The sequence below is a fragment of the Aquarana catesbeiana genome, linkage group LG06, assembly GCF_042186555.1.
Source record: "Aquarana catesbeiana isolate 2022-GZ linkage group LG06, ASM4218655v1, whole genome shotgun sequence".
NCBI lineage: Eukaryota > Metazoa > Chordata > Amphibia > Anura > Ranidae > Aquarana > Aquarana catesbeiana.
In genome coordinates, this window is record NC_133329.1 from 266,160,488 (window position 1) to 266,174,617 (window position 14,130).

The window sequence follows — 14,130 nt, forward strand, 5'->3', positions numbered from 1 at the left end:
CACCGGGGGGGGGTCCGATCGGACCCCCCGCCCGCGGGAGGCAGATAACGTACAGGTACGTGATTCTGCCTGCCCGTGCCATTCTGCCGACGTATATCTACGTTAGGCGGTCGGCAAGTGGTTAAAGACTGCTGCTGATGCTGAGTGCCAGGCTCCACCTCCATACTGACACAATCCTCCTCCTTGTCCTCTTCCTGTGTGATTGGCAGGCACGCAGGAACACTGTCTGGATAAAGGGGGCCTTGAGAGCTAAGGAAGTCCTCCTCTTCCTGCTGCTGTTCTGCCTCAAGTGCCCTGTCCATTATTCCACGCAGCGTGTGCTCCAACAGGTGGACAAGGGGGACAGTGTCACTGATGCATGCACTGTCGCTGTTCACCATCCTCGTGGCCTCCTCAAATAGTGACAGGACAGTGCATGCATCCCTGATCATGGCCCACTGGCGTGGGGAAAAAAAAACAAGCTCCCATGACCCTGTCCTGGTGCCATAGTCGCACAGGTACTCATTGATGGCCCTCTGCTGCGTGTGCAGCTGCTGCAGCATGGCCAACGTTGAGTTGCACCTGGTGGGCATGTCACAGATTAGGCGGTTCTTGGGCAGGTTAAATTCCTTTTGGAGGTCTGCCAGCCAAACACTGGCATTATATGACCGGCGGAAATGCACACAGACTTTCCTGGCCTGCCTCAGGACATCCTGTAAGCCCGGGTACCTGCCCAAGAACCGCTGCACCACCAAGTTAAGGACGTGAGCCAAACAGGGCACATGGGTCAGTTGTCCCTGTCGGAGGGCGGAGAGGAGGTTGGTGCCATTGTCGCAAACCACCATTCCTGCTTTAAGTTGGCGTGGCGTCAACCACCTCTGAACCTGCCCCTGCAGAGCTGACAGAACCTCTGCCCCAGTGTGGCTCCTGTCCCCCAAGCACACCAGCTCAAGCACCGCATGGCATCTTTTTGGCCTGCATACTTGCGTAGCCCCTTGAACGCCTACGGAGCATCGCTGGTTGCAAGGACAAAGCACAGGAAGAGGCCACAGACGGAGAAGAAAGGTGTGGTGGCGGAACAGCCTCCAACACTACTGCACCTTGTCCTGCATCCTTCCCAGCTGCCAGCAGAGTCACCCAATGCGCGGTGAAACTTAGGTAACGTCCCTGTCCATGCCTGCTGGACCACCAGTCAGTGGTAATATGCACCTTACCGCTGACCACCCTGTACAGCGAGGCATGGACATTGCCTTCCACATGCTGGTAGAGAGCAGGAATCGCCTTCCGTGAGAAAAAGTGGCGTTTGGGTACCTGCCACTGAGGAACCGCACATTCCACAAACTCACAGAAGGGGGCAGAGTCTACCAACTGAAAAGGTAGCAGTTGAAGAGCTAGCAATTTTGCCAAGCTAGCATTCAACCGCTGGGCATGTGGATGGCTGGGAGCGAACTTCTTTTGGCGGTGCAGCAGCTGGGGCAGGGAAATTTGCCTGGTACAATCTGACGTCGGTGTACCGAAAGCAGATTGCCCACAAGTACTTGGCTGTGACACACCTAATTCTACACCTTCATTCCTCTCAGTGCAGGTCTCAGAGAGGACTGAAGGTATAGTGGGGTTGGAGATCTCAGCTGATGAAGAGCAAGGAGAGGTCCTCTTTGTTCTTTGGTGTGGGTCTTTTAGATACGCTTGCCAACAAACTGCATGGCAGGTCAACATATGTCTGGTCAAGCATGTGGTTCCCAAGCGGGAGATGTTTTGGCCACGCGAGATACGCTTGAGACATATGTTGCAAATAGCAGCCGTGCAATCTGATGCACTCGTCTCAAAAAAGGCCTACACCAAAGAACTTTTGGAATAACGCGCAGAGACAGCAGCGCCCTGCACATGCGGAGCTTTGCGGTGTGATGCAGTCAGTGTGCTGCCCTTAGGCTGGAACCTGGAGGGGATCCTGCCTCGTTGGTGATGTGCCTCCTCCTCCTCCTCCTCTCTCCTATCAGGCACCCACATTAAGTCAGTGACCTCATCATCCCCTCCCTCCTCATCCCTGGAGCAAACCTGGCAGTATGCTGCAGCAGGGGGAGCATGTCTGCCAGATTGCTGTCCTTCTTGGGCACCCCCTCTGTCCGTGCTCACGTTACTGGCTTCATCTAGCTCAGTATCATCAGAACCTTCTAAATGCTGGGCATCCTCCTGGAACATGTACCCAACACTGTGGTCAAACAGTTCGAGGGACTCCTCAGGAGGACATGGTGGGGCTAGGGAAGGAGTCACTGATGCCATTGAGCCGAGGGAAGAGGCCGCGTTGGCAGCTGCTTTGCCAGACAAAGTACCCTGAGCATGGGTGAGAGAGGATGAGGAGGATGAGGACGGCTTAGTCATCCACTCGACCAAGTTTTCCGCATGTTTCGGCTCAACACGGCCAGCTGCTGAAAAAAAGGCCAAGTGTGTCCCACGGCCACGTGCTGATGAGGATGCACCATCTCCATGAACAGGACTGTTGCCTCTAGAAACAGAGCCTGCTTGCCCTCTTTTATTGGCTTGTGACTGTCTGCCTCTCCATATTGGCCTTCCAGACATACTAATGGCCTCCAGTGAGATGTAGCTGCACTAAGCTGGGATATATATATATATATATATATATATATATACACTGCAGCTAGCAAAATCAACTGCCTGCCTGTAGTATGAGAACACCACCAATCTTCTACAGGTAGCTTTACATGAACACTGTGCAGAGGTCGCACTACACTAACTTGTAGCTTTAGCTGAACACTGTGAGGAGGACGCACTACACTAACTGTAAATAGTCTAGCTGCCTGACTGTGGTACTAATAGGATCAGAAGAACACCAGCAATTATCTTCAGGTAGCTGTAAATACTGTAACAACACAAGCCTGCCTGTCAGTAGGAAGATAATAACAGGAACGGATCTAGCTAAACTGATTACAGTGTATATATATATATATAACACCTGGGATGCATATACATACACAATACACTGTAAGTGCAGCTAACTCACTGACTGTCCTGCCTAATCTATCTACCTTAAATCAAATGACACTGTCTCTCAATGCTGGAACACACACTACACAGGAAACAATAAAAAGAACTCCTGCGCTGCCAGCGGACTCCTATACTAACAAGGGGACACTGCTGCACCACTTAAAAGACTGCTCCAAACAGACAAAACAATGGAAAATAAAAAGGGGGGTGGTGGTTGCGCTGTGATAGGAAGGGGATGAAGGGAAAAAAGGGGAGACTAAACTAAAGTGCATGTGACCAACATGCCAGGTGACCAAAAAAACAATAAGAATCAATAAACCGAGAATAGGGGAGAAAATACTGACATGTGCATATAATAATCACCGTGAGAATACTACTAAATGGTGTATAAAAAAATTGCTGACATGAAGCAACAAGAAAGATGAATTACATAGCATAACAATGAACAGTGCACATGAAATGAGGAAGGCGACCAGGCCAATATAAAACACAGGTGATAATTACATTGATGTAAAATGTGTGAGTGAAATATGACAACACACTGAGTGCATGAATAAACAAATACAAAAATTGAAGACAGAAAAATATATATATAATAGTCCCAATGATAAGTGTTGTAAAAAACCAAAAACACTTGGCAACTAGCAAGTAGATCAAAAAAAAAATGTGAGAAGGAACTCGGCATATAAAAAACAGAAAATATGTATATAACACAAAAAATATATATAATGGCGAAAAAAATGTAAAAGGCAGTCCCGCCACCAAATGTGACACTTCTGAGTGACAATCCAAAAACACAATGGTATAAGTGAAAGGAGGGGAGTGATCTTCAGTGGGAACACCTCAGTTTTCACAGGCCCCTTACCTTACAGCTGTAAGGTATACAGCATATATGTTTGAAGCCGAGTAGATAATGGAATCCAAAAATGCAGCAGATGGCGTAGCTCACAGATGCGGTATGTGATATGCAGAGAAAAAACAAGTTAAAACAGCATATGGTGTGATACCGTTTGATGTTTAAGAACACAGGAGGAAAGGCAGGATGAGGGGGAGAGAGGGGGTTGCACTCACTTGTGACCAATGAGCGCAAGCCTCAACCCACGAGCGCCGAGCTCGTATATTCCCAGCTGCTGGCCAAGGACCCTCCAAAGTCTCTCGCCTCCTGTTACTCACCACCTGTCATAAAGCATATACACAGTGCAGTATCGAAACAAAAAAGCTGCACATAGCGTGATCCCGTATGATATAAACTTTAATACACAAACTAAAACGTCATAAACTTACAAAAGATGACAGCTGGGGGGTAAAAACTCCACGAGCGCCGTGCTCGTCACATCAGCTGTTGTGTGGCAGCGTCCCGTGCTCCACTCAGTGTGTTGTCATATTTCACTCACACATTTTACATCAATGTAATTATCACATTTTTTTTTTTTTTTTGTCATACTTCACTCACACATTTTACATCAATGTAATTATCACCTGTGTTTTATATTGGCCTGGTCGCCTTCCTCATTTCATGTGCACTGTTCATTGTTATGCTATGTAATTCATCTTTCTTGTTGCTTCATATCAGCAATTTTTTTATACACCATTTAGTAGTATTCTCACGGTGTTTATTATATGCACATGTCAGTATTTTCTCCCTTATTCTCGGTTTATTGATTCTTATTGTTTTTTTGGTCACCTGGCATGTTGGTCACATGCACTTTAGTTTAGTCTCCCCTTTTTTCCCTTCATCCCCTTCCTATCACAGCGCAACCACCACCCCCCTTTTTATTTACACACTACACAGGGCCGCCGTGCAGGCGGCCTTATATAGCTTGGGGCGTGTACTAAACCCCCTGAGCCATAATTGGCCAAAGCCACCCTGGCTTTGGCCAATTACAGCTCTCTCTACAGACGGCGCTGTGATTGGCCAAGCATGTGGGTCATAGTGCATGCTTGGCCAATCATCAGCCAGCAATGCACTGCGATGCCGCAGTGAATTATGGGCCGTGACGCGCTACACGAATTTGGCGCGAACGGCCCATATCGTTCGCAATTCGGCAAACGATCGAACAGACGATGTTCGAGTCGAACATGGGTTCGACTCGAACACGAAGCTCATCCCTAGTCATGACAAAGGGACACTCTTTACTGCTGGAGGAAAAGAGATTAAACTTTTACATAAGGAAAGACTTCTTCACAGTAAGAGATGTAAAAATGTGGAAAAGGGTCACTTAAGAATTTCTGAACAGTTCAGCAGTTTTAAAGAAAAAGCTAGATGCCTTCCTAAATGTACAAAACATCACTAGATATTAGTGTTTATGGGTAATAACACCAGGGATTGTTGATCCAGGGAATATCCAATTGCCTCCTGGGGGATCAGGGAGAAATTAATTTCTTTTCCCCGCTAGAGCAAAATGGACCACGCTTCATATGAGGTTTTTTTGCCTTCCTCTAAAACATTTGTGGGTATTGGATTCTCTATATAATGATTTTCTATTTATTTCCTCTATTTATTTGTTTTTCAGTTTTTTATTTTATTGTTTGAACTAGATGGACGTGTGTCTTTTCTCAACCTAACTATGAAACTGTGCAAGTATAAAAAAAAAGTTGTAGCAATAGACAGACTTTCAGAAGAACAAAAACATTTGTTTTTGGAGACATGATGTATCAGCATTTGTTTTCTCCATGACTTTAGTAGCCATGACAATAAATAACTATTCCTGTATGTATGATGAAGAGAAAAACTGAAGTTGAAAAACCAATTCAGTAGCTTAATAGTTAATGTTAATCTAAAACCTGCTTACGGCATCTCATAAATGCAAGATATGCTTAAAAGGGTTGTAAACCCTTAAGGTTTTTCACCTTAATGCATTCTATGCATTCTAATGCGCAGCCATTGGCTCCCGCTGCTGTCAAATCCAATGACGTGGGCGCCAGGGGGCGCTGCTGAGTCCTGTTGTCTGTGTCAATGGACGCAGCAGCAGGACTCGGGAGTGCGCCCGCACGGGTGTCCTTGAGAAGAGTAGGAGCCACCAGTGCCGCTGGTGAAACCTCAGAAGAGGAGGATCGGGGCCGCTCTGTGAAAAACCAACTGCACAGAGGAGGTAAGTATGATATCTTGGTTATTAAAAAAAAAAAAAAAAAAAGGGTTTAGTAAACCTTTAAATTCAGTTCATACATACAAGGACAGGAGGAGTGTCTGGTTCTTCGTGGTACTGAGATATCCGTTGCTCTCGTGTCTCCTGAACAGACAAAGCAGAACATTAGTACGTACAGATAACATATTTAAGTAACATCACAGTGAACAATAAATTTCATGTAAGTGACTTGTCAGAAGCTGATCTAAACATCTATGAAAACAGTTCACACAATGGGAAGACAATGGTCAATTGCTTTCAGGCCTCTTGCACACAGGGCTTAAAAAACACCACTTTTAAAGGCTTCTGACATTTGTTTTTCAGCCTGCAAAAGCACCTCTATGTTAGCCTATTTGGCCATGTACACATGGGGGTTTACAGGCATATTAGATGAGGAGCATTTACAGTCTAAAAAAAAAAAAACATCACCAGCGCTTTCAGGAGAGCAGTGCTTAAGCAGAAAAACAACTTGTGTAAATGCGCTTCAACATGGTTTAGTGCTTGAGCGTTCATTCATTCCAATGGCCAGAATAAATGATTATTCTGGCAAATGGAATCTATTAACCCTCAAACGGTTGATGTGCCTGAATGTGTGTGCAAAACACGTATTTGGGTGCATTTTTTAAACCGCTTTTCTCCTGCCATGAAAAAAGGTGCTCAGAGGAGCTGAGCAAATGCACCGTTTGCTTGAGGCCTAAAGCATTTTTTTTTGTGATGAGTGTACTTTCTGCTTCTGGTTCATGACTCCCCAAGCAAACATATGGAGGATGTGAAAAAGGGAGACCTTTTGTGGAAAAAAGCATGTAAGACAAGTAGTCTACTCATTTGATGACAACACAAGAGTGGAGTCACAGTGGCACAAGCACTTTGGATTTTTTTGATTCGGAACTAGAAGATACATTTCTTTGGACACTTTATTTGCAATAAACACTTTATATAGGATTGGTTTTCTGATTGTGGACTGACACAAAGGAACAAGCACTTTATATTGATTGGTGTATAAAGCAATGAACCTTATAAACAAATCGGCCATAACATTATGACCACCCGCGTAATATTGAGTAGGCCCCCTTTTGCCACCAAAACAGCCCTGAGCTATTAAGGCATGAACTCTACTAGACCTCTGAAGGTATGCTGTGGTATCTGGCACCAAGCTGTCAGTAGATCCTTTTGATCCTGTAAGTTGCGATGTGGAGCCTGCAAGTTGCGATGGCTTACAGCTCATAAAAACCCCAAATCCACAATCTCAGAAAATTAGAATATTGTGAAAAGGTGCAATATTCTAGGCTCAAAGTGTCCCACTCTAATCAGCTAATTAAGCCATAACAACTGCAAAGGGTTCCCGAGCCTTTAAATGGTCTCTCAGTCTGGTTCAGTAGGAATCACAATCATGGGAAAGACTGCTCACCTAACAGTTGTGCAGAAAACCATCATTGACACCCTCCATAAGGAGGGAAAGCCTCAAAAGGTAATTGCAAAAGAAGTTGGATGTTCCCAAAGTGCTGTATCAAAGCACATTAATAGAAAGTTATGTGGAAGGGAAAAGTGTGGAAGAAAAAGTTGCACAATCAGCAGGGATGACCGCAGCCTGGAGAGGATTGTCAGGAAAAGGCCATTCAAAAGTGTTGGGGACTTTCACAAGGAGTGGACTGAGGCTGGAGTCTGTACATCAAGAGCCACCACACACACAGACGGATCCTGGACATGGGCTTCAAATGTCGTATTCGTCTTGTCAAGCCACTCCTGAACAACAAACCTCAGAAGCGTCTTACCTGGGCTAAAGAAAAACAGACCTGGTCTGTTGCTCAGTGGTCTAAAGTCCTCTTTTCTGATGAGAGCAAAGGACCCAGAGTATGGAGGAAGAATGGAGAGGCACACACTGCCATATGCTTGAAGTCCAGTCTGAATTTTCCACAGTCTTTGTTGATTTGGGGAGCCATGTCATCTGCTGGTGTTGGTCTACTATGCTTCATTAAGTCCAAGGTCAACGCAGTCGTCTACCAGGAGATTTTGGAGCACTTCATGCTTCCTTCCACAGACGAGCTTTATGGGGATGCTGACTTCATTTTCCAGCAAGACTTGGCACCTGCCCACACTGCCAAAAGCACCAAAACCTGGTTTTCAATGACCGTGGGATTACTGTGCTTGATTGGCCAGCAAACTCGCCTGACCTGAACTCCATAGAGAATCTATGGGGCATTGCCAAGAGAAAGATGAGAGACATGAGACTGAACAATGCAGAAGAGCTGAAGGCCGCTATTGAAGCATCCTGGTCTTCCATAACACCTCAGCAGTGCCACAGGCTGATAGCGTCCATGCCATGTCGCTTTGAGGCAGTAATTGCTGCAAAAGGGGCCCAAACCAAGTACTGAGTACATATGCATGTGCTTATACTTTTCAGAGGTCCGATATTGTTCTATGTACAATCCTTGTTTTATTGATTGCATGTAATATTCTAATTTTCTGAGATTGTGGATTTGGGGTTTTCATGAGCTGTAAGCCATAATCATCACAATTATGACAAATCACGGCTTGAACTATCTTGCTTTGCATGTAATAAGTCTATCTCATATATTAATTTCACCCTATAAGTTGCATTAGTAAAATAAATTAATTTTTGCACGATATTCTAAGTTTTCAAGCATTACCTGTATACTGAGATTAAATTACACACAGGTTGACTCTGTTTACTAATTAGGTGACTTCTGAAGGCAATTGGTTCCACTAGATCAGGGGTTGGCAACCCGCGGGCCACACCCGGCCCGCCACCGCTGTATGTCTGGCCCGTCAGTGCCCGTGATAATTCCCAGAAACCTGGCCCTTGGACATTTTTGCCGCTGTCCTCTTCATTGGACAGCGGCCATAATCACAGGGTTGAATGGGGGTGGGAACTGCTGGAGTTAACTTTTTCATTAAACAGGGGGTGATTGGTTGCCAGGCGATCCTACCAATCAATCACCAGCCTGTTAAGGTGAAAAGTTAACTTCAGTTCCTGCCCCCATCCAGCCCTGTGATGCCGATCTCTGCTCTACTTGCTGTACACCTGTAGGAGAGTTCTACCTACACAGTGTGTCTTTGTGAGGTGGGGTGCAGGGGACACTACAGTGGGGGGGTGCAGGGTACACTCCCCAGGGTACAAAGGACACTGCTATAGAGGTACAGAGGACACTGCAATAGGGGGGACCCTATTAGGGACCCCATTACCCCTGGGGACAGGGACCCCTTCTCGCTTGGGGACAGGGACCCCATCTCCGCTAAGAGCAGGAATCCCATTTTCCCTAGGGACAGGGACCCCATCTCCCCTAAGGGCAGAAACCCCATTTTCCCTAGGGACAGGAACCCCATCTCCAGACCATGCTGGCTGGCGCCAGCCAACCTTGGGTGCCAGAATGGGGGAGGGGGCAGTAAAATCTGAATCCCCAGCCACATACTTCCTCAGCGTGAACTGGCTTTGTATTAGTGGAGCACCTTAAAGTGATGTAAATCTGTACTGTTATTATTACTATGTTAGCATTTTGAATATCTTCATTTCTTAGCAGGTGAATGCAGCCCTCCATGCATTCACATACATTGAATCTGGCCCTTAAGTGGAAAAAGGTTGCTGACCCCTGCACTAGATTTTAGTTAGGGGTATCAGAGTAAAGGGGGCTGAATACAAATGCACGCCACACTTTTCAGATATTTATTTGTAAAAAATTTGAAAAACATTTTTCATTTTCCTTCCACTTCACAATTATGTACCACTTTGTGCTGGTCTATCACATAAAATCCCAATAAAATACATTTACGTTTTTGGTTGTAACATGACAAAATGTGGAAAATTTCAAGGGGGTATGATACGTTTTCAAGGCACTGTATATTCACTGTGGAACCTAAGGGTTTGATCCTGCGCATTGTGTAAAAAGGCTGTTAGATCCGGTCTTCTTTGATTCTCCCCTTCTACTGTCCCCAATCCATCTCTTGATAGAACAGAGCCACACTCTGCACATGCTAAGTTTGTTGTGTATTGCAAGAGGTTTTTTTTTCTTGGGAGGGTGCATGTGATCAGCACAGGGCCAATCAGCAAAGTCCAGACAGAGGGTCAGGGATCCTGCAGCCTCATAGGATAATTAGAGTAGAATAAAAACTCCTCCTACAAGCTTTAACTAGACATTGATAGAAGTTATAATACTGCTATATACCGCTGATAAGAAAATGTATTTAGCAGTTTATATTTACTAAAACAATTGCATTTCCATGTTCTGTATACTGTGGGAGACTAGATATAGTGAATGCAGGGTCCTGGGTTTAGTAGCACTTTAAATCAAAGATGGGATCTGAACCTTTCTATAAAATTAATTTTATTAAAGAGTTCATAATGACAAATGCACAATATTTATTAATGAATGTAGCAACCAATGTTTTTTTCCAGCATTGTGTTTATTTTATTTCTGATTTGTTGGTTTTAATTGACTCGCTTGTTTTGGGTGGAGTTCTCTGTTTAAAAAAACCATGATTGTGTTTCTGTGTAGCCAGGTATGATTATGTCTATGTAGGCTGAAAAGTGTAAACAGGTGCTACCCTGATGCTTACTTTGTATAGCAATAAAGTAATACTTTCATTTTAAGATATTGTTGGTTGACAGCTTTCATTCAGCTAATGTGGTGGGTTGCGGTGCCATGCAACACATAACATTACACAAGCCAAATGCATAGTTGTGAAAGGGGACTGACAAAGCCTCAATTAAATTGACAATATAAATAAATAAACATACCCCCATGTGTCTGCTGTTGACATCTGCATCCAGGTAGTGAGGGTTTATGTTGAATGCTACTAATCCAAGAGCCAGTAGAGATGGTGGGTACACAATTGGCATATCATTAGTTGTGTTGATGCTAACAGTAGCCACATTAGTACCAGCACTGGAACCTATATAAGGGATCCCATCCTGGAATCATATACAGGAATACATGAATAATCATATGTTTGCAAAAAATTACAGGGAGATGTACATGCCAGAAATTCAAATTTGCAGTGTATATGTATAATCAGCCACATCAATCACTATCTTAAACATATTTCACATTTTAAACATCCAACACTTCAATAGCATGACAACAGTCTGTACATTAATTACCAATAAACCTACATAGGTCAGATTCTATTATTGTACTTATTTTTTTTGCATTAACAAGCTAATTGATGCTTTTATACACTACATCCAACACTCTATTCACTATATGCTCTCAATATCTAATATCACTTCATCAAACATGCAGACAAGCAAACTAGGAACATTATTTGGGTGGAAGCCAATTAGGCTACCATGCAAATATGGGGAGCACATGAAAACTATATCCAAATATGATCTTTAAGTGATGTTGAATAGGGATGCCCGAACTTTACAGCTTTCTGTTGTCAATTGTTGCTATATAAGCAGTAGGTGCCTGCACCCATCGCATCCTTAGCAACCACTGATGTCATCCAGGCCAATTCACTTACATAGCCAAGGACCTGGGAGAAACGGGTATAGTTGCATCAGTCAGACCCCCTTGTGAGTGGTAATTTTGATCATGTGATGGCTTCACATGATTGCATTTTACTTTTATTCTAGAGCGCACATCCACAGTGCACACACTGTTGCACAGCACTTTACAAAATAAATGTGGAAAAATAGGTGTAGCGGTGCCCTCAGTGGGTCACTACACGTTCTAGCATCCACACAATTCACCCTGCTGGTCAGACATTCATTTTGGCACACTTTCCCAGACAATGAACAGTCTCTTGCTTGTTTTTCTGTTTTTATTAGGGGATTAAACTTGGATGGAAAAAACGGACATGGGATGCCCAGATAATGAATCTTTAGCAATGGAAATAAATGTAGTTTGAATCCAAATCTGACAGTCACTTCCTCTGCACATCTCCTCCAGCACACTACTTGAGATCACTTGCTTCACTTCACTGTCCAAATCTAGGTTCCAGACTGTCACCATTAACACATGGCTAGGCCTCACTCTGAATAAGTCCTAACGTTTTCCTGATAGCCCATTACAGGCAGGGGTTTGCAGTCCCCTTTGTGGTAGCAACCATTTTAGAAGAGAAGAATAAATGTGCTGACACTTGGTGGACTACTGATCCCAGCACGTCCAAAGCAAATCCGGCCAGCCCTCCTGGCTGCAATGACTCCACAACAACCCCACAGTCTCTCCCTCTGGCTCCACATCTAATTCCTGGCATGTCTCTTCCAGAGGTTTCCACTGTGCTTTTCACTTACCGACCCCGGCATGGATTCCTGAATAACTTGCCTGGCAGTGCTCCCAACTGTCCTCTTTCCCGATCCTGTTCCAGGACGCCTCTCAATGACCGTGCAGAGAGTGGCTCCCCCCAGCTCCCGAGCCCCAGGCCCGAGGTACACCCCCCCCAGAAAGGGGGCCCCACTTAGACCACGACAGTCTAACACTCTATCATTCAGTTTATCCACCCGACAACTCCCCCCATAGCAGGCTGACCATGGGTGTATATATAGTAGATTTGCACAATTCTGGCTAAATTGAGAATTGCGATTTTTTTTCGCTTAGAAGATAGATCACGATTTTTTCACGATTCTCACGGCATAACATCATCTTTCACATTAAACAAAATAATTGGGCTAACTTTACTGTTTCGTTTTTTTTATTCATTGAAGTGTATTTTTTCCAAAAAAATGCGTTTGAAAGACCACTGTGCAAATACAGTGTGACATAAAATATTGCAACAATCGCCATTTTATTCCCTAGGGCCTCTGCTAAAAAAATATATATATATAATGTTTGGGGGTTCCAAGTAATCTTCTAGCAAAAAAATCTGATTTTTAACTAAGAAACAAGTGTCAGAAAAAGTTTTAGACTTTAAGTGGTTAAACTACCTGCATATTCACACAGAAGTTTTATCCCTTTGATCTAAGCCAGAAGAGTTACAATGTTAAAAACTTGGCAAACTGCCCCATTTGTCAGACTGCTAGAGTGAGCAGAGAACTCTCTATACTTGTTACATGAAAGAATCGGAAAAAACTGCAATACAGATCGTCAGAGTGGGTGAATCGAGATTGCGATCTTTTAACAATTAATTGTGCAGCTCTAATATAAAGAAGGCCTGCCCCCTGCCAATCCTAGTTGGGGATTAGTCAGCACTCCCACATACACTCCATGTCACTCCCAGCTCTCTGCCCTGCCTCTTTACCAGAACCTTCTCCCAGGTAACGGAGGAGGCGCTTAAGAGCTAAGGCACATGTCAGTCACCTGCTGCTACACTAAAACCACTCCCCTGCCCCCAGATCAAAACAAACAGGCCTAGCTTACAGCTAGGCCTGCCTAAATTTACCTGCACTGGCAGCATACACAAAAACCCACTTCTCTAGCACCTACCTAAAGGTAGAGGGTGCTACATAGGAATTTTGACATTCCTATAAATTGCTCATCTTGGAGTACAGTATAGGACCCAGGACTAATAACAGACTATGGGTTACATAATTAAGCTCTGGGGTGCGGAGAAAAATGCGTTGGGGGCATGGCCTAGCTTGAGCCTAGCTAGCAGCAGGGATTTTTCCTTTACCCCATTCATGGGTTATATGAAGACTACCTTCAGTTGACTGGATACTTGCAAAAAAATTGTGATTGAAGCTCGCAGTAGGCTAAGGCCTAAACATCTACCTGGTTGAACTTGGAGAGTGTGTGAACAGAGGACCATGTGGCGGCCTTGCAAATGTGGGATACAGATGCTTGATGCTGAAAAGTTCAAGAGACACCAACAGCCCCAGTGGATTGAGGATGGGGAAGGGAGGAAACATTTCCCTAAGGTGTATTCCACTTTTGCAGCCAAATTGGGATAATACCTTTTAAGCTTTCTCATTCACATGTCAAAGCTTAAAAAAAAATTGCAACTTTTTTTTTTTTTTTTTATATGTTCTGTCCTGGAAATTCCAGACTAAAAATCCTACTAGTTCTCTTTATGAAGGGGCTGGACAGCTCTGTTTGTCATAATTAACCCTGTCTGTACTGTGCAGGCA

The 14,130-nt window shown here is 44.3% G+C and overlaps 1 protein-coding gene across 4 annotated transcripts in view; it reads right to left on the bottom strand.

Moving 5' to 3' along the window:
• The window catches only part of LOC141146764 (alpha-aspartyl dipeptidase), a 123,170-nt gene that overhangs the window by 20,838 nt on the left and 88,202 nt on the right, over positions 1-14,130 (bottom strand). For all 4 annotated transcript variants that reach the window (XM_073633315.1, XM_073633316.1, XM_073633319.1 and 1 more), the window contains exons 6-7: positions 10,861-11,034; positions 6,153-6,212 (exon numbers count right to left, since the gene is read on the bottom strand). In XM_073633315.1, coding sequence (XP_073489416.1) covers positions 6,153-6,212; positions 10,861-11,034 — 234 coding nt within the window. The remainder of the gene's footprint in view (positions 1-6,152; positions 6,213-10,860; positions 11,035-14,130) is intronic.